General features: G+C 32.0%; 2 protein-coding genes across 3 annotated transcripts in view; one reads left to right on the top strand and one right to left on the bottom strand.

Annotated features, from left to right (window-relative positions):
• The window catches only part of LOC148624155 (RAC-alpha serine/threonine-protein kinase-like), a 34,882-nt gene extending 32,932 nt beyond the window's left edge, over positions 1–1,950 (bottom strand). For both annotated transcript variants that reach the window (XM_088566692.1, XM_088566691.1), the window contains exon 1: positions 1,884–1,950. The gene's annotated coding sequence lies outside the window, so the exon portion shown is untranslated. The remainder of the gene's footprint in view (positions 1–1,883) is intronic.
• LOC148624154 (uncharacterized) lies at positions 1,935–21,225 on the top strand. The gene is made up of 13 exons (XM_088566693.1): positions 1,935–2,081; positions 3,120–3,202; positions 6,080–6,186; positions 6,625–6,721; positions 7,059–7,172; positions 9,190–9,261; positions 12,492–12,557; positions 15,439–15,559; positions 16,806–16,912; positions 17,957–18,048; positions 18,525–18,623; positions 19,441–19,558; positions 21,020–21,225. Exons 1-13 carry the CDS (start codon positions 2,012–2,014, stop codon positions 21,218–21,220), a joined length of 1,347 nt encoding a protein of 448 aa, XP_088422819.1. The 5' UTR covers positions 1,935–2,011; the 3' UTR covers positions 21,221–21,225.
• The last annotated feature ends 1,090 nt before the right edge of the window (positions 21,226–22,315 follow it).

Below are 22,315 nucleotides of genomic sequence, written 5' to 3'. Positions count from 1 at the left end.
CTGTTGAATAACCACTTTCGCTTCGCAATCAGATTTGTTATTAAAGAAGCAATCCTTACAGCACATGCACGGATTACGGTCACCAGAAGTCACATGCATATGAATCTATCTAGGTCGATTTTTTGTCTTACAAGACAATAAATATATAGACACCTATTTCAGGTATTTAATGCATTTTATTTGTGGATATCAAAAGACGTCACACAGGAAAAGTACAATTTAGCAGAAATAATTCAAATTTAAGGTATATTTCAACAGAAACAAAAATTTACGAAAATGACAGCTAAGGAAGCTTTAATGTTACTACATATTAAAAAATTTAGCAAGTCACAATTTATTTGAACAAGTAGAAAAAAACAAGCCCTTGCTTTTTAAGCAAGTGGTAAAAAATTGGAAAATCAATCCCTGCAACCCTTGTTACATGTACATACATGTACATGTATCATGACTAGCAAGAAGTGGAAATTACCTGAGTAGTGGTTATTGTCACATCTGTTTACAGCATTAAACAGTACATGTATATTGTCCAACCTTACTGATGAATAATAAAGCGGGCATTTGGTCTGCTGCAATCATGGAATTTTATCTGACCTTCCCAAATAGTGCCAGTCAGGACCGTCAGTTTTCCAGCTTCAAAAATACATGTACGTCAATATCCCAAACATGAACACATGAAACAAAGATGATCTACATACAAAACGTAGCGAACTGAATAAAATTTACACAAAAACAGAAGATAAGGGAAATGAGACATCCCACAAAAGAACTAAAACACTAGTAATATGAACTCTCACAAAAAACCAGGAGTGACAGCAAATGCTCCAGAAGGGTAAGCATGTCCTGCTCTACCAGTGGCATCTTTCATATTGCAAGTGAGTATAATCTAGTAATAATCTAGCAACAATGACGCAGCTCCATGACATTATGTCCAACACTATTCATGCTAGGGCAAAATCATTCATTTCAACTTAATATCATAATGTAAATATAGTATATAACTTAGAAATAGTGGGAAAATATCTGAAATTGACAAAATTAGATTACATACAATGTACATTTTACTGTGCACAGTTTAAAATCCTTATTTGCACATGGAAGCACATAAATGATAACTTGTAACTCCGATATTTTAATATTTTACTAGAATACTGTAAAATAAAATGATTTTAGACTATGCCTATGATGGACGGAGCTCAGTGTATATTAAAAGACCAAACTTCACCTCTTCACTTGCACAATCATCTGCTTCCATGTCAACAGATTTCGTCACGTCCTTCAAAATATTTTTTAGCCATTCAAAGTTCTGGTCTTACATTTTACATATAACAGAGGTCATTGACGCTCCAACCATATCAGCAGTTTCATGTACATTGTAATGCATTGTGCACATCTGATATTCAATTTTCAACCATCACTGGCATCAGACACAAAGTGGTGGTGATGCCTATCCAATTTATTTCCCCTGTTTCAATTTATTTATGGGACTTAGATTTTCCTTGAAATGATGGTCTATGACAGTGACAGTAGATTTGTAATCCAAATTATATGGGTGTGGGTTAGAACTTTGACAACAAGTTGTTTAGCAGTTAATAACAGCAATAACCATTTAAATATTTGACACTTCCATGATAAAGACATTCGACATTGTAAAATGAATTGACTTACAAAATCGTCAATGACGTGGTTATACGCCCGTCATTGGTAATGAATTGAATTGGTAGCAGGGGAATATCGAAAGCCCCCCTTTTCTGCTCAACAAGTGTAGTGGCTAGAAATTAACTTTTCGGCACAAAATACATCTTGAATGACATTTAAACTTGAAAAAAAATAAGAAATGGTAAATTATGAGGCTCTTTTTCCCCTGAAATATTTAGATATTTTACCTTTTAAAGCTTATAAATTTCCAACATTTTCATCAGTAATGTAATCTCAATTTTTCTCGTTTTGTACGAGGTTTCGAAGGAAGCCCGGATGAAGAAGTGTCTGCTTAATAGTGCCGTCAAGATACTGGATGTATATAATGCATTTTCACGAAATATTCGTAGTGTCAAGTACAGAGTCGGTTTTGATTTACAAGTCATGTATCCTTCTTCTATTCTGAAGTCAGACTCGACATCATACGAAGAATACATGTGTAAAAATCTATTTTGAAGAACTGTATCATCTCGTCCCAATCTCGATATGTTTACTCAATTTTCTTAATTTCAGAGTTTGCTGTATAGAACGACAGACGGGCACGGATTCAGGGACGCGGTCTCAAAGTATGCCCTCTTAAATTGGATTTCTTGACATTCGTCTTGCAAGGCACGCCAACTGGTGTAAAGGCCCCGACTTAGCTTTTAGACTTCTTAAAAATTGGGTCAATATCAATATCAAATTCAGGATTTTTTTTCGCATCAGTTTCTAGTATTGAGATACTAGATCTACAACACACAAATCTTTCATTTTTTGGTGACTTAAACAATGTTTCTTCCCTGAAACTGATGTGGCTATGGATTTCAAACATATCTAAAATTGTACACTTCAAAAGGCTTAAACAAGGCTAGCAAATATCTGGTAAGAAATAAAAAGTATAAAAGGAAATGTTCCCACTCACCCTATATTTTTAGTTAAGGTCAGATGAAAATCTACCATTTTAATTTAACTTGGATTTATATGTGATGAATAGTAATTGTAACCCAATGGTATTCTACATTGCCATGCATGAGGTCGTGTTTCAGTTCTTTATTGTGGCATATTTTTGTCAGTGTTACTACTCAGAAGTGAGTCAAATGACTACTACCGATAATTAAATTAAATTATCCTAAACTTGATGAAAGTAATAGATCAACACATTGGAAGAGTGCATGGGTATATTCAATATCCAACATTTCTTGCTATGTAAATTAATCATTCATTGCACCCCTGAGGCAATGTTGAAAAATTCAAAATGAAATGTTTGAAATTTCAAAAGAGCAATCAGTCATATTTGCAAAAAAATCGAAATCCTAGTGTGATAGACACTGATTGTAGGAGCCCCTAATTGTGAAAATGGGAATTGTTGGGATACATCTGTCTAGATGAATGACACCGATAGTATTAGTTCATTATGTTTATTTCAATTTTCCTTATGTTGTAAGATAGAGTAGATTTTGACACTAAATCAAAAGATCGTTTTCTTCAAGTTCTTAGGGAGAAAGGACACTCCCTGTCTCCACACTTTGTAAGTATAACTTTTAATTTAACAATCAATTATGAATATTTATCAACATCAGTATATTACATACAAACCTATGTAGCATAATATTGAACAATTCTTTTTAATAAGGCCATACGCAAATTCACACTACTGAGTCCTTAGTCTACGTGAGATAATGCATGGAACACGATGTAAGTCCATAGCTTTTATAGATGTAAGATATGGAGAACTCTTGGAAAAAAAATAGTTTTAGGGAACACGAAGCTCCCTCATGATTATGAAAATATTATAAGACCCCTAACATACAATTACTTGATCTAATTTTCCACAAAATTGGATCGTAAGCACCACAAAATCTCAACATGAAAGAAAACTCCAAATGATGTAAGCACTGAATTATCATATCACACTCCTTTTCCATTTGTAATTTACTTCCACAAAGAGTTTAAAGTACCCCACACTATTCCTTAAAAATGGATCAGTCGTAATATTACATTTTTGTAGCCTTTTTTTTACAGCTGATTCAGTAATTCTTTCTTAAATAGAACATGTAATTGTATGTTAGGGGTCTTATAATATGAGATTTTGATTCATTATCAAAATGCAAAAGCAAGCTAAAACATAAAGTTAAAAAGATGTCCCTCATTCTTATGCTTTCAGACCTAGAAGACTAAAATGCTAAAATGTGTATCAAGAGGTTCAAAAATGTTTTAAATGTTTTTATTTGCATATGCTGCAAAAATTGAAGCATAAGGTACTAAAATGTAGCATGTTGTAATATACCTTTACGGTAGCCAGAAATTATTTTAATTTTCAGTACATTTTGTAAGTCCAAGTTACCGAAGTGTTAGGATTCTCTGCCATTTTTGTGGAACCTACTCTTTTCATGTGGAATTTGGAAAGGATTTTATTATATTTTTAGCATTCATTTATCTTTGCCAGCCCTCCCCCTATACATTGGGACTTGGACATTTAAATATAAGGTATTTCTCAGTTCTACATTTGAATATAAGGTATTTCTCAGTTCGTACAGCATTTTTATTCATTTAAGGGTTATGCTTACTTAATATAAGTTTCAGGCTACCTGTAGCTCTTATGGAACTGCCACATGTACTGTAGTTTCAGAGAAAACATGTGCGACTGATATTTGGAACTTGTCACATTCATTCTTGGCATTAATGGAAACACCGGAAGTTTACATTATATCTTAGCTTTCATAGATTTTTGCGTACAAAAGATTATTATTGAGTCTTCCTTAGACCATTTGGTATTCCAGAATTTATTTAGGTTTTCATTTTATTCATATTTGATCATGCTGTTAACTACGTTCTACAGAACTATTTTTATGCGTAGGTGTTCATGTACATTCCATTTAAATAACGTTATACGATTCAGGCATAATCAATGACTCATCCTTATTTTAAGTTTTTGTGGCAGGAAATTTGAAGTACAAGTCTGTATTTTTATTATAAGTGGTATTTTGGCCGACAGGCAACATAATGTAGGGTTTTGATAAAGTTATTAGCCAAAGTTGGGGGCTACTGGTCGAGTAGGGTTCTGTTGGCAATTCCTGGACCTATATAAGGTGGGATGCATTGCAAGATGGCATATTGCATCAGTCTGTCGAGCTGAGAACATCTCGAACAGACCAAAAACAGTTCCAATTGCATAGCCAAGTTCTATTTAAAGATAATTTTGAAGAGAATCAGACCTTTCGAATAGCTGAAGTCTAAACTATTTTTGTAATTGAATGACGATGTGATATCCCACCACACTGATGACCTGTCTTATAGAAAAGAGAAGTTACATATATTTTGGGGAACGAGGAAGGCCTTCATTCGACACCGTATTTTTGGTTGTTTTTCATGCATTGATTAATTGTTAAACTGGAGGTTATGATGAATTCATTAATACAAATTACTTTTACAACGATATTCTTCATTATTGAACATTATTGCATTCCCCTCTGCTTGAAACCAGTTGAAGAAAACCAGACCCACTGGCCCGTCTATTACAATATGCTATATTTTGTAGCATATACAAGGTACTTTTTACAGCTTACACTATATTTTGGTTTTGTTGCATTTATGTGTGTAGAGGTTCATTAATAAGTTGCATACATGCTGTAATAAATATACCATATGCTGTACTTTATGTACCATGTGTGTTATTTTATAGCTTATTTTGTATCTGTATGTAGCATATGCATCTAGTATTATGTAAGTATCAAATATAAATTTGTTGCATACATTGCAAAAACAGAATGTGTTATTAATATTCATTAAAGAAGCTGTGTGTGTTGGTCTGCTCATAAGAATATTCAATAAAGCAACGATAAAAGTACCCTAATAGTTTAATGTTAGCTCAATAACAAATTAATTTACTATTGGAGAGGCAAAGTATAATTAGCATTAACTAACATATTCAAATCATTTAGGAATGTGCATTAGAATAAATGAAGAAGAGCAGATGCTTTACAATATATTTGTATCTTTGTATCCAGTATGCTAGGAAATAAAATATGACCATATTGAAATATACAGTATATGCTAAACTTGTACCATAAGCTTTTCAATTATTTTTTAACCAAACAGCGTTTTACAGGAGACAATAGAGCACATGCTTTAAAATGTAACATATGCTACAATATTGTAGCATATGCTACATTATTTGCAGCATATTGTTTAATTGTTACAGCATATGCAAATAAAAATAATTTTGAACCTTTTGGTACACCATACTTCAAATTCAAAACTTACCCATCCTCTGTTATTTGAAAAACATGTATAATAATTTTTTTAAAGACCAGGAATATGGAGTAAATTATACAGTTAGTTTGTTAACAGAGCTTGACTCTGATTAGATGATTGATTAACACAAGTTTGTGTCTCTATGTTTCAGAATATTGATAAGACATATTACTACAACATCAAAAGAGGTGGACTTTTATTTGTTGCAACTTCAAAACATGAAAATTCTCCTATCATGGTCTTAGAGAGCTTAAGTAGGTGGGTAAATGACAATTTTTTTTTTCAAAATCAAATCTATGGAAATCTTAGTATGGATGTTGGACATTTCACTCATGTACATGTATCTCTTGCTTGAGAAAATGTACTCCCTGCATAAAACTTAATAATTGTAAATCACTTTAAATGTGTTCCCCCATTAAATCAAGACTGGGAGGACCTCACAAGATGTCAAAGGAATATTGAGATGAAATGATATGGAATAAGAATTCAAATTTTCTTTCTTCATTTCTTTGGAAACCTGAATGAGATATAAGTTTTCCTTGGAATGACAGTGACTTAAATGAAACTTATATAAAGTTTTTAAACATTTCAAATTTTAGCATTTAATAATGAGCTTTGAAATTGATATAAAGCCATTTTCTATACTTACACTTCTTTCTGTTTGTAAATAAAGAATTCATTGAAAATTACTTGCAGACTTTACAGTATTTTAAAAGACTTTTGTGGAACTGTGAATGAAGACTCACTGCAAGTGAATAACTTAATGGTATTAGAAATATTGAATGAATTTGCAGTAAGTTATTGCACTTCTTTTAAACAGTAATCTTACAATTGTAAAATGAAAAAAATACTTTGATTCTGTCCCAATGGAAAATTATCATTTACTTTCACACTTTGAAAGTCAAATGAATATCAATTTTTTTAAGCTTGATAAAACCACACAATGAACATCTTGGACATTTTTGGTTGGAATCATAGATGGCAGAATAAAACTTAAAAAAAAACTAATAAAAAATGATACTTCTAATAATATACTTTCCATACTAATTGGACCACTGATTATTAAATTTGAATATTGTGTCTATAATTGTTTCTAACACTATTTGTTTCTCTATTGTTACTCTTAACAGGATTTTGGTTACATTCAGACAGCTAGTACAGATAAATTACAGCCATACATACAATCAAACCCTATTCTGATGAGACAGATTAGAGAACCTACCACTGACATTAAATCTAGAGTGGTAAGATATTTACAAATGTTTAATTATCATTTGAACAATTAAACATTGCTGTGCCATATTTATTTTGTGTTTATTAAGTAAAAACCTTATTAAACATAGTTGAAAAATTATACTAAAAAATCATGCATGAGCTTAAGGTTCTTTTTAAGTCAAAATCTTGGATGTACACATACAAATAAAATTGCCAATATTTTCATTATTTTAATGAATGATAGACTGAAACCTTCTGAAACACTTGTATACAACACATAATATTTCTCAATACCCGGTATATTTTTTTGTTGGGTGGATGTAAAAAATGCATTTCTGGAAACATTTTTCTTTTACAATGTTTTTGTGGGTCGAGGAAATGTACTTCCTGCCATGTTTTTATATACCCCTCACCATACAGTTAAGAATAGGAGGACCTCACAGGATTTCAAAGGAATAGTTAACAAATATTTTGAAATGTAACATCAATATCCCTTGCCTGTACATTTTTAGCTCACCTGGCTGTAGGCCATGTGAGCTATTGCCGTCACTTGGCATCCGTCTTTGTCGTTAACAATTTCTTCAAACATCTTCTCCTTTGAAACTACTGTATGGATTTGTATGAAACTTAAGATGGTTGTTCCTTAGAGTATCCTGCACAAAATGACAGTTTGGATTTTTGATCTGTTAAAAAACATGGCCATCATTACTAAAAATAGAACATAGGATTTAGACAGCAGATTTTTCCATATTTTTCCAAACAGTTAGGTTTAACCAATTGTGACATGGGTTAAAGTATTTAGCATGATGAGATCTATCTATGGTCAAAATTTGGTGAAAATCTGTTGACCCATGTTGGAGTTACTGCCTTTTTTGCACGTTTTTTGCTGTTTTTGATGTTATTACTTTAAAAAATCTTCTTTTCAGAAACTACTCTGCAGAATTCAATGAAAGTTGACATTCTTGTTTTATAGGAAATCCTAAACAAAATGACAGTTTTGATTTTTGATCACTGAAAAAACATGACTGCCATTTCTAAAGAACAATGGAGTCAGACAGCAGATTTTTGCATACATCTCCAAATCCGTTAAGTTTAGCCAATAACTTTCAATTGCTGAAATGATCCTTATTATAAGCTTACAAAAGTCTTCAATGAATTAAATAGAATCAAAATTGTCTGACAACTCCTTGTTAGAGTTATTGCCCTTGAAAGGCAACCCATTCAGCGGTTCAGGCTCCAGGAAGGCTCTTGCTAAATAACAAAAAAAATTGTGTGCATAAAAAATCATTTTTTTGCTCATTTTTTTGAGAAAAGAAAGAAAGGCATAATGAAGTATTCAAAGTATAAAAACTTTCCAGGACATTTCAGCTTATTGATATAATGTATTGAAATGATGAATATATTGACATACTTATGCTTGTATGTGTGTGTTCCAGATTTTGACTCCATAGGAACCTTAATAGGCCTAACTGCAACCAAAATTGGTGCACTGATTTGTCAGTGATTTTCCTACTTACCGTAAGAATTAGTGTTGAAATATCCTGCTGTTTCCCAAAACTCTTCCCAAACTTCCCTAAAAAATGTCTGAAAATTGTTTGAAATGTTTTCTGTGTATCATTCAATCATCTACAGTGGTAGTGGAGAAAAGTTTTTCTCTTATGGCAAAATCTTCACTAAAAATATGGAATTACACAGCATAACTTGGATGAAATTATGAAAACTTGTCATTGTATTAAAACTTTAACTGACATTGACAGTGACAAGGAATAAATTCCCAAATTTTCATTTATTGTGATATTTTTTCCAAATTGGACAGACACAGGCACCTTTAAAAAAAGGTGGAAAAATTACTAAATTGACTAACTCATATTATGTTGTATTTGCAGAATTGTGTTGTCTTGACCAAGTTATCAAATCTTGTCACTTCTGTAATTTGCTTGCTAAGTTTTTTACAAGATTAGGCCACAACTCTATCCAATGTACAACTGTAATGACAAAGACTTTGGGGATTTTTGTGTTTGTTTATGTTTTTTTCTTTCATTCAAGTTTGGAATTGAGACTAAAACATCTCCAGGTTCAACAGTGGTGAGATCAGTGGTCAGTCCTATGGTTTCTCAGGTAAGATGTGGTGCAACATACAGGTGCACATAAGCACTCAAAAGAAAAAGTTTTAAATCCTTCTTTCGTCATCTCATCTGTAACAAACACAACATACAAATGTATGTTCAAACATTTAGTGTCTTAGTAGCAGAACTTTTTCATGACTTATTAGCTCACCTTGCCCATGTGAGCTGTTGTTATCACTTGGCATCCGTCATTGTCAATTGTCTCCATCGTTGTCATCAATACCAATTTTTCTTCTCCTCTGATACTACAGAACTAATTACAACCAAACTTGGTATGAATGTACCTTAGGGTAGTACTGTAATTTTAGGTCAATACCAAGGCTCCAGAAATTTTGACTGCTTATGTTGGTCATTTTATCAGACTTCAGCAGACAAAATTGGATGATTGTGTCAGTCTTTTACATGCTCAGATTCAAAAGATCATTTTTTTAGTCTTTTAAGGATTAATATTGGAATTTGTGTTATTTCATCCATCTTGTCAAAAAATGAATGAGGTTGGTTTGGACCGCATATGGACATTATGACAAGTAAACATAACATTGTATCCCTTAGACTTTTTTAACAGATTGTAAAACAGTCAAGTAGATCCAAGTAATGAACATATTGGTAAATAAAAGAAAATTGCAAACATAATGTTTCAAATGGTGTGTTGACTTCTGTATTAAAAGCATACAATCAATAAATAAATAATTATAAACTCAGACTGATTCGTAATACTTGACTGATGGTTTCAGCACCACATGCTTAGTGACCATTGAAAGAAAATGATGGAGTTCTTAGAATTTTTGTAAATCTTTTTCTTTATTTTATAAATCAAGTTAATAAATTTATGTAAATTCTCCGAGTCACTTCAATTCATTCATAGACACAATGGTGCTTGGCAAAGGTATGTTTACCGCAATATAATTATTCAATCAACTAATCAGTTACAGGTAAATCATGGTCATGGGTAACTTACTGCACATCAGTAATATATTGATGCACACCTGTCAACCAATATTAAATAAACGGCGAGGAGACAGGTAGACAGGATGTTAAGCCACTAATAAAACCACCCAGACTGTAATTTATGAAGTTTGACAATTTTTGTATGTTTGATATTGGAAAATGGTCATCGGTAGTTAGCAAAATTTGTCATAACAATACTTAACTTTTTTTGTTTTTGTTTGTTGGGGTTTAACATCCGAGCAGCAATATTTCAGCCATATTCAGACGATGAACATGAAATGGATGATTAAATGAACATGAAATGGAAAAAAAAAGATGGGACACAAGGATAATAGGGTCGACAAATTTTGATTGCCACTGGAAAAAGGAGGATGGGTAAGGTCGGGCAATTTAGCCTCCTGTGGTGGAGCGCAAAGGTTCCTACTCCTATTGAATACCACAGCAGGATTCTTTAACGTGCGAGGAATGTGGCGTCTTTCCCAACACGGTGCACCACTATGGTTTGCGGTCAGGTTTTCTGTATTATAGCCTGACAACCCCAGCATGTAACACGCCAGGGGTACCCCATTCCACCACCTGGGGCACACATCCCAGTTGCTCTGTGGGCAGAGCGCCTAGGCCCCGGCTAGGTTTCTGAGCACTATTTAGTCGCCTTTTACGACAAGCTGAGCGCTGCTGCAGGCCTATTCTTTTAACACCCGGACTTGCACGGGGGGAATACTAAAAAACCTGATCTCACTTTGTTGAAATAAAGCAGAAATTTCAAGTGTTTTTTTTTTTCATAAAAAGTACATATTTTTCTTATCCTAAATGTGTTTTGAGATTCAAGTAACTTATAATTGCACAAGTAAATATTTTCATAAAAGCCATAGTGACATATTGAAAAAAATATGACTAAATTTTCATGCAAATCAGGGATGCCTTTCCAAAGCTAACGACCAAATACTATTTTGTAAAATATCAGGCACATAGAAACTTCCATGGGAAGGTATGCATGGTAGAGGTAGGAAATGGGCTCAAATAATAATAATACCCTTTTCAATTCATTTTCTTGCAATTTTAGTCCCTAAAGTTTGTGAAAATAAGTTATTTTTAAAATCAGAAAGCTGATGCTGATGAGAGAGCCTAAAACGGGAGGAGACTGAAATATTCCGGATAACTTTATTCATTTAGATTACACTTGTTTACCATTACATATAGAACATTTGTCTATGAAAAAATGCTTAACTACTTTTATCAATATATCCACCAAATATTAAATTTTAACTTTTGATTTTAACTTTTACAAAATAAGACTGGGCCGATTTTGTGTTTGAAACAGTGCGTCTGAATTTAACTGTTTAGTCCACCTTAGGGTGTTCTGCCTAGAACTGATGTGGGAAATATTGATTCTTCAAAAAAAGTGGCTGCTGTTACTAAAATAGAACATAGGGGTCAGACGGCAGTTTTTCCCATATACGTGTATCTCCAAAACCGTAAGGTCTACCAATTTGAGGGATGAAAAGTACTCAGCATGATGAAATCTATTTGTGGTCTTGTTTTCATGAAAATCTGTTTAGCCAAGTTGGAGTAGTTGCCCTTTTTGGGCATTTTTCACTATTTTTAATACGATTACTTTCAAAAATCTTCTCTGGTGAAACTACTGGACAGAATTCAATGAAGTTGATATAATCATCCTAAGGTATGAGCATAAGGAATTTTTGTCATAAAAAAACGTGGCTGCTTTTACGAAAAGTAGAATGTGTTTCATTAAGGCAGGTGAGTGATTCAGGCTCTTTAGAACCTCGTTTGTATACATTTTGGCACCATTTATAGATTAATATAGATAGAAATAAACCAGATGTGACATATCTGTGAGCTTAGCAATTATCTGTGGATTACTTAATTTTTAATCTTTGGGTTACAACGGACAGCCAGTAATAAAAGGACATATTTTTTTACTAATTACAATAAATACAGTATTTATATCCCCCCACCCCCCACACTATGTAGGAGGGAGTATGCTGTTTTACCTGTGTCCGTCATTCCGTAACACATTTTTTTCATGACAAAATTTAATGTTTCTGTAAATTACAGACTCCTCATATTTTATACAAAGCACTGTATTGTGGAATATGTTTTTGTACTCATATGACATCTACTTCCTGTTTGCCCAAAAATTTTTAATTTCCTTATACAGTGGTAATATACAAAATGTTTGCCACATTCTTCTTGACTACTATTAATCATAGGTTGCTGATATTAAGCTTCCTATAGGTATGTTGTATTTTTCAGGAAGCTAAGAAGAATGAACTGTTCATTGACATCATTGAGCGACTTACAGCTGTAATAGACTCAAATGTATGTATGCGACTTAAACAAAACGTTGGCATTTATAAATTGAAAATCACCAATCATCATCTTGTCAGATTTTTTGGGTTTTTTTTTTTTTGCCTTATTTAATCATTAATATTAGATTTTGGATATTGATGATGTTTTTAAAAAAAAAACTATAAATAATAGTTTTTATATGATTGACATTTGGTTTTTGTGGGATAACTTGATCAATAGTTGATGAAACACTTCAGGAAGGTTTTCAATCATTGAAGAAAGGTAGATATTGATTTTGGGGGTTATGGCACCAACATTCTTGGGGGTCACAAAGTGGTGAAAACATTTATTCTTAAAATTTACTACCGTATATAACTCAAGTAAAAGCAAAATTAAAGTAAAATGGGTCTTTGTGACATTGCTCCATAATGCTTTATACTACAAAGACAGGGTTTGAGGTAAATATTTTGTTAACTTTGTCCTATTCAAATTTCAACTTGCCCAATTGAAAACTAGGTTGTCCTTTAATGTTTAATTGGTTAAAGCATGTTGAAAAATGCATAAAATTAAGTTGTTGTTTGAGCAAGTATAATTTAACTCATGCTTGAATGGTAGTTTTACTTGTCCAGGGCCATTGGAGAGCCTTTGATGTCAGAGTTGATTTTTATTCAGACTAGACTTATCTTAAACAGTTTTCGAGTCAAAATTGGGCCATGCCCCAAAAATTAACTTTTATTTTTGGTTCAATTTTGAAAAAAAATCCATTTGAGGTGTGGTTGTATAAGGAATTTTGTACTTGAAATTTTGTTAGAAAGATGAATCCAGATTTTTATTTCAGTATTCTCTCATTGCCACTTCCAGTATTTGTGTATCATAAAATCAATATTTCTCCAAATTTTAAATTGAAATATGGAAAAAGCTAGTTTTTGTCAACCATCATTTATCGGTGTTAAGCCACCAATGATCAACCCTAAAAATCTTACCATTATAAGTTGTTGTATATACTCTTTAGTTCTTAGGCCAAATAAAAAAAAATATGTGTGGTTCCAGTCACCTCTTTGAATAAAATAGGGTCGGTAGGTTGGAAAATTATTTTTTATTTTTTTAGCAAGGTCTGCTTGAAGTATCGCTAAATCCTGAAAAAAATGAAAACTAAAGTATTCAATGAAAATATCAGTTACAACAACTAATACCTAGGCAATCCTCACAAACAGGAAATAAAACATAAAGCAGACCGTACATTAACTGCTTTCAGTTGTCTTGTGGCCACAGTTACAAGCAAGCGCACAGTCATTGTTTTCAGGTTTTTGATTTATCAAAATACCTTATGTCGCCGTTCTATCACTGGAACTTCACTACTATTTCTGAACACTACACAAAAATATAGTCCAAATATAATTACTTTTATATTATTCAATACCTTTTTTATAACCATGTTTCTTTCTTGTTTCTTGCAAATATTCAGCTCAATAATATTCTATTATTTCTGCAAATAGAATTGAGATCTAGTCTTCATATCAGCTGAAGATTTGAGGGACTCCTTTTTGGCTTTGAAAGATCACATTTAGTAATAAATTTGTATTTAGGAAATTTAGTTCTTGCAGTAATGTGTCAAGAAGCATAAAATGTGTTAAGCATGTTCCATTTAACACACTTACAAATGTACCAGTCAAATTCTCCAGCCTTTCATTAACAGTTTATCATTAATAAACAGGAAGTGAAGAACAAGTTTTAACCAAGTAAAATTGGCAGGAAAATTCAATTTGCTAAAAGTGTCAAGTTTTTGGAAAATCTTATGTTCATCAAGGAAATTTTTTTGTTAAGCTGAAATTGGTTTTAATTGAGTACATTGTATAATAAATAATCTACTTTCGTAGTTTTTTAATTTTAATGCATTTTGGGTGTGTGATTCCAGCATTTACAATACACTGTTCTAGAATTTCAGATGCGTTCTGCTTCCCTTGGGAAAGTTTGGCAGGAAATTTAATATACACCGGTCTATTAAGACAGGACATGTTATGGTTTGCTGTCGTCCATCAGTTGATTACACTTTGCACAGTGCTGCCACTTATATTTGTGAAACTTCAGTGAATTGTTTCTTATGATTGTTGTAAGGTCCGATTTTTCCTTTTTTAGCTATGGGAGTTAATTAGTACAAATATGAGGGGATTTCCCATATTTTTGCAATAACCTGAAAATGCTTCTGGCAATTTTCGTTAAACTTTGTTGAATAGTTTATCTCTATTAGGGTAAGCTCCCCTTTGGTTTTGATATACTTTGGGTTTCACATTTTTGAGTTATGGGACTTAAATTTATGCAAATAAGGGTCAGTTTCCTGTTTTTTAACTTCAAATCAAAAACCTTTTCACCAAATTTCATGATGTTAATTATTTTATTTCTTTTGATATATCATTTGATTTTTTCATTTTGAAGTCAAATAGCAAGTATTAAAGTTATTTGACTGCTTCCATTCTGGTCAAAATATTATCTTCTGTCATACATATAATCACAATCATTTTAGCTTTGTTTTCTTTATGTCCAGCAACACATTCATATCAATCAAAACTTGGTACTGTATTTTTATTAATTGTGTCGTTGGGCAAGATGTGACATAACTTTTTGTATTACTGAGAAAATCTCGCTAAAGTAATATTGGAAGTATTGTGGTCATAATCCAGTCACTTTTTGTCACAAGAATATGAATGTCTTAATATTAGTTTCCTTGACTGTATGTATATCTTGTTTTCAATTTACATTTGGTAATTGTCTCTTGTTCTTGCTGGTTTTATAAGAATTTTTTTATAATATAACTTGATTCTTTAAAGCATTGCATTTTTGCTTGAATTAACAGTCAATGTTTAATCTTTTTCATTTTTGCATTTAACTATCTCAATAAATCTTTAAATTTTAGGGTAAATCTTCTACACTGGAGGTCTCTGGTAGTATGATAATGAAAAACTTTATTAGTGGCAGTCCTCAGATATTTGTTACATTGAATGATGATTTAAGTATACTTGATAGAAAAAATAAAGGTAATACCGGTATATTGAAGCATTTTACAAAATCAAAATTACAAAATACAAAAAATTTTTGATTTAATAATGATATCACCATGTTGTAGTCATCATCATTGTCATTAGCACCTGTTAACTTTTGTTCATTATAAAAACTTATCTGATTTTACATAGGCCATGTGAGCTATTGCCATCACTTATTTTTTTAGTTAGCATTTTATTCCAACATCATCTCCTCTAAAACTACCGAGTTATCAATGAATCTTGTCATGATTGTTCCTTAGGATGTCCTGCACAAAATTATTTTTTGGATTTTTTTATCCATAAAAAAATATGGCCACTGTTACTTAAAATAGCACATAGGACTTTGTTTGCATAAATCTCCAAAACCGTTAGGTTAGGCCATTTTCTGACAGATTGAAAGTGTTCAGCGTGATGAGATCTATATGTGGTAAAATTTTCATGTTAATTTGTTATACCATGTTGGAGTTATTGTCCTTTTTTTTACTTTTTTTTGCTCTTTTTAATATTATTTCTTTCAAAAAATTTTCCTCAGAAACTACTGGACAAAATTCAGTGAATATTGATATGATTGTTCTTTAGGTATGAGCGTTAGGAATTTTTATCCAAGAAAAAACAAGGCCATTTAAAAAAAAAAATAGAATGTTGCTTATCAAGGCAGGTGGTTGATTCGGGCTCTTTAGAGCCTCAAGTTTATCTTTGGTCCGATTTTAATATTTTTCTTTGGAATCCTCATGAAAATCCCTGCCTTCATTTTTCAATATATCAAATGGTTTTCAAGTTACCAGTAGAAGGGGCGACACTCCAAAACATCTATTTTTTTTTATTAGTTATAGGGATCAAAAGGAAAGGTCTTTTGATTAGAACTTTTTTTAACTTTAATTGAATTTAGGAATTTGTGCTATATTGTGTCCAAACCACTTGTTGTGTCCATACTGAACTGTAAGTCCCTATGTATGTCTAAAATTAACATGATACCCACACTTGTCCCAAACGAATAGAGTTCAATATGCTGCTGTTGTATCATGCTCCATGAAGCTCTTTATTGTTTTATTGATTCTGTATATGGTATATAGTTTGTTGGCGTTAAAGTTCCCAAATATCTGAAAAACTTTTATTATGACCTAGATTGTGCCCTGTTTACCAAGTGTAGGTCTTGCCTTAGTCTTTCAAAAATGCTCTTGGTCCTTAATTAAACACAATGTGCAGTTATAAAATAATATTGTAATATTTATTTTTTTAGCGTATGGAGATCATGTTCAGTTAGATAAATGTAATTTCCATCAGTGTGTTAAATTTGAAGAAATTGAGTCTTCTAGACTTATGACAGTGGTTCCACCTTCTGGTGAGGTAAGTGTAAAAATCAATGAAAACAGACTATGACAGTGGCTCCACCTTCTGGTGAGGTAAGTGTAAAAATCAACGAAAACAGACTTATGACAGTGGCTCCACCTTCTGGTGAGGTAAGTGTAAAAATCAATGAAAACAGACTTATGACAGTGGCTCCACCTTCTGGTGAGGTAAGTGTAAAAATCAATGAAAACAGACTTACGACAGTGGCTCCACCTTCTGGTGAGGTAAGTGTAAATGTCAATGAAAACAGTAAGCAATAACAAAAAAAAAACATTAAACTGCAAAATTTTGGTGGACATACAATTTCTATAAAGTGCTGCTGTTAATCTAAGATTTGTTTCTCTCTAAAATCAATCATACCAGTTTTAAAGTAAAGAATTTACTGAAATAAAATATGGCATTAAGATCTGAACATCAACCTTTTTTTTTTTTTTTTTTTTTAAATATTTCTGTGAACAGCATAACTTAAAACTTACTCTAAAGGAGTTTATGGCACTTCAACTTGTACTAAAAAATTGCCTTGTTGGACAATGGAATCATTTATCATAGAAAACATACATCTATGTGTACTCTTTGTAGCCTAAAACATACTAAACATATCCTTGAGGAATGACTTATATTTTTTCAATCTAGGAAGAAATAATCTCAATCATGTGGTGTACGCCAAATTACCTGGGTAGCAAGTTATTTTCAAGTTTGCACTAAAGTCATGGAGGTTATTTAAAAAAACCAAAAAATATAACAGTCATTTCTTACAATTCAATTTTAGTAACAAATTTTAAAACAAGTATGTCATCAAAAAAGGTTGATAAAGGCACAGTCTCATTACAAAATTGGTCCATGAGAAGATGGACAAAATTGTTTAACCAATCAGAAATTAAATTATTACATTATATATTGTATTTGAATGGAATCTGTGTCAAGGAAATATCTGTGAAAATAAACATTACTGTAAAACTTGAATCATAAATATAATATGGACATTCTTAAGGAAAAGACATACTAACAGTCTATCAATAATTGATTTACTGATGATTTCAGTTTTCTGCCATGACATATAGTTCCAGTGGAGAAATAGCTTTAAACATACCATTTAAACTCTTGGCTTTTGCCAAAGATGCTGAAAATAGTAGGTATGTATTTCAATTTGACTTCTATTTTAAGAAATATTAATGCAGCATAAGATTCTATCTATGTATGTTCTGATGTTTGAATCCTAGATGGATGGACATAGGATGCAATGATTTAGAAGAGCATTCAAAGTGTCTATTAAAAAAGTCAATTGATGCTGACCAGTAAAAAAAAGATATATTATACACATACATACTTCTTCAGGTAGGAATGGTTTGAATTATTCCTCCAGCTGAGATGATAAAACTTAGATTTTCAAAATGTGAGCTAAAATTTGATTTTTTTATAGAGAGTGAAGAATGATTTGAAACAAACTTGGCTGAAGGAATTAGGTTTCTTTGTTTTGAGGGTTTCAATTTGTAACAAATACATATACATATACATACATATGTAATTTTATCTTTATATGGAATTAACAGGGAAAAACAAAGATACAGAGATCTACTTGTCTCAGCATGTTTATTTTTCTAAATTACAGGGATAAAGTGGTAACATTGAGACTGAGAAATGAATTGCCATCAAATTTTAATGCAGTTAAAGTTAATATACAGATAAACATACCACATTGTATCGAAAGGTATATTATAGTTAAGCTGTATGATTATAGATTGAGACTAATGAAAGTATACTTCATTCATATATTTATTTCCCCATAAATGCAATTATATAATGAAACTGTTACATGGAAGCAACATTAAACATTTTGAGAAAAAAAACAGTCAATTATTAAGTGTGCATATAAATACATCACACATACTATAAAACATGCAATACTTTTTGTATTATTATTCCAAATTGGTTGTAATAAAAAATACAACCAAATGATTGATATACAAGTGATGTGCTAATGGAATATGTATTACTAGATAATTTTGTTGATTGGCCAAAATGTGCAACACATTCTGCAACGTGTGTGGCAAGGTCGAGCAAATATATGTATTTGTTGTTAAAACTAAATATAGGCTACAAGCTAGAAGAATTGGAATAATGTTGTGTTGTCTTAAGAGCATAGTCCTAGATACAGTTGCAGTTCAAATTTTCTTTATCACCTCTTTGCATATTTGGCGGCATTCCTCTGTACAGGAAAATATACCGTATGCATGTACATAGACATTAATATAGTTGCAGTTATAGACATTGCAGATTACCTGATGGGTTGAATAAGGCATTTCAATTATAAGTTTGGGAATGAGGAATGCATTCCGAATGTTTCTAAATGACTGCATTTTGCCATACTTTAGCAACCATTCTGTATCTGAATTTGTATCAATTAAAAATATTTGTTTTTGAATAGATCTCTAATTACAATGTATTTGTTGTATCAAACTGAATTCAGACGGCAGTAGGATTTTGTGTCAGTTTTTTTTTTTCTTTTTTTTTTTATTCCCATACAGGATGTCTCAGCAGTTAACAGAGCCTGAACAGTCTGCTGAATTGAATGTGACACAACATAAAATAATTTGGAAAATTAAAAGGTTCCCAGGGAGAGCTGAGTATATTGCTAATTTTAGAGTGAGTTAATTGAATATGAGTTAAAATTATTTTTGCATTTTGAAAAATAATTCCGGACTGAAATTACAGGATATATTTTGTAGTGTCTTGTCTGGACCAGATTGATAATAATTGTTATTTAGTAACTTACTGTTTGTAAAGCAAAGTTTTTCGCTGTTATTTCTTTAAAAAATAGTTCCAAATTGATAAAAACTGGTACGGGTGTAGCAGTACACATATACTTTGATACAGCTGTTTCAATAAGTTTGCGCTTGTAAAATCGATCACCAAGCACACATTGATGATGATAATAACATCGCTAGTTATTCTTAATGTAGGAAAAATAAAAGATAAAAATAAAATGCACGGCCAACCCCAAACAAACCCCATTTTTAGAAAAGTTTGAAGATAATCTAGGAATTTTATTACTATGGCCGTAGTATTCCAAATGAACTTTGGTCTGAGTCAGACAGGTTCCAAATGAACTTGGATGGAAAGCAAGAATATCATTTCCTTAATTACTCAGAGTTAAGTGTATTGGAGACTTAAAAAATTTTGGCATGTTTGACCAGAAAAATGGACAAAATAAAGTACATACTCAAGAATTTTTTTAATGGGAACCAACTACCATTTTCAAGAATTCTTTTGGTGTTGCAGGAGACATTTAGGCACTACCTCTTGGTTTAGAGAATAGTGGAAAAATGAATTGAACTTTATCTCCCGATAGTATGTTGAATGTCCTATGTATATTCTGGTTGTTTCGAGTGATCCCTTAATTCCAGATAATCAATATTATCTGAGCTACAACCAGAACTGTCAGTGAAAAAAAATGAATGGAAGCCCTTTGAATCAATAATGGAAGTACCTTTACTATATAACTCAAGTATAAGTGTATGGGTCTCTATAAAAATGTATTCCAATGTTTTATATAACAAAGGTCAGACAGGATTTATTTTGGGGTTATGACCTGAAAAGGGCCAAAATCAAGCATTTTTGTGTATGCAAACTATAGCATGAGTAAAAATGTAGGGATCTCTTTGAAATTGTAAATCAGTGTATCATACCATAGAAGGAAAGGTTTTTTAAATTGATTTTAGGGTTTTTGGTTCAAAGTGTTTGGAATTAAAGGGACCAATTTTTTGTTCCTTCATGTCCATTCTTCAAGATACTTGTCCAAACTGTTCAGGGTATGACCTCTGCACCCTCTTTCGGCTTTTTTTTTTTATATGCTTAATATAACGGTGTGTAGTCAGAATTTATATTTTCTGTTTTGGACAACAACAGATATTTAAATTTCATTTATTCTGTGTAAGAAGTCTAAGCCACCTGAAATACTTGTCAAATCAAAACTCAAGAGTTGTAACAATTTTAAATATATATTTTCCATTCTTGCCTTCAATTGTTGTCCATTTTACCTCGAGGTCATATCAGTGGCTTTAGTGATTCTACAAAAAGGTTTGACAATGATATCCTATTTTTCAGTTAATACATGCTACTGGTACACCTATCAAGAATGAAGATATTGGACCAGTAAGGATGGATTTTGAGATATCAGGGTATACATGCTCTGGATTACAGATTAAAACTCTTAAAATTTCAGAGATTGGAAAGAAATCCAATGTTAAAAAATGGATTAGACTAATTACTGTTAGTGATTCTTATGTAATAAAATTGTGGTCATAACTGTCTTTTTCTTCTTTGAGATTTCATGTGATATGTTGGTGGTGTTGTATGGATTTTCAATTTTTTTATTTATTAGATCCATTAACACTTTGTTGTCTTATTTTTGCTATGAACTGGATCTAAATGTACTTTAACATTTCTAATTCTCCAGAAAATGTTATGCTTTGTTTTTCAAGGGCAGTCATTCTACAAATTTTACCCCATGGAGAATTTTGTAGGGGAAAACTGCTGAAAACTGATTATTAGGTCTGGCCTGATGGACAAACCTAAAGTCCCCTTCAGTGAAAGTCGCCAGTAGGGGACAAATAAAGATGACCTCCTATGGCTTGGAGAGCGCTACAAACCATAGAAGGTTATAGAAGTATCTCCCACACCACAAAATTGTAGAGGGCATAATGTTTTTGACTGGTCCATCTGTCTTATCATTATCACTATGTTGTCACATGGATACAATCTTCGTTTTTTTATGGTATTTGCTTCAAACTGTGATGAAGGTTTGGTTTTGGTACTCATTAAAGCTTGCATGGGGTTAATTTTCATCAAAATCCATTCAGGGGGCACTTTCTTGTGTCAGACTGGTGCTTTAAGGAAAAATCAGAATTTATGCATTCCAAATCGAAAAGGGGGTATGGGGTAAAGACCAAAAATTTATGCTCATTGTAGAGATAGCCTTCATTTTATGTTGGTTTTCCATCAAATTGGTGACATGTTGGAAACCATAAAAGCTTTGATGGGAATTCATTGATTAAGTTTCATAGATAATCCTTTCAGTGAGATCACCTTTACAGGGCATGTTGGGTATTTTAGCATTCTTACTAAGATCTTTCATTTTAGTTTAATATATATAAGCAGGCTGTTAGGACAAGTAAATTTAAATGGTAAATTTTCATCCTTCATAAAAAATATGGTGCGGGTGGAAGGATTTTATTTTTCACCAGACGTTTGCTAGTCTAATTTTAGCTATTTGAAGTAAAGATATGTTTTAATTCCATAGCCACGTTAGTTTCAGAGAAGAAACGTAGTTTTAGTTGCCAAGAAATGGAAGATTTGTGTGTTATAGTATCTCAATGCTATTATCATTACATCTAATTAAAT

This window comes from Perna viridis, chromosome 2, assembly GCF_037379345.1.
Source record: "Perna viridis isolate PV_CMFRI_1.1 ecotype Kerala chromosome 2, ASM3737934v1, whole genome shotgun sequence".
Taxonomy (NCBI): domain Eukaryota; kingdom Metazoa; phylum Mollusca; class Bivalvia; order Mytilida; family Mytilidae; genus Perna; species Perna viridis.
The sequence above is the reverse complement of the archived record's forward strand: the minus strand, read 5'-3'. Positions and strand labels throughout refer to the sequence as shown.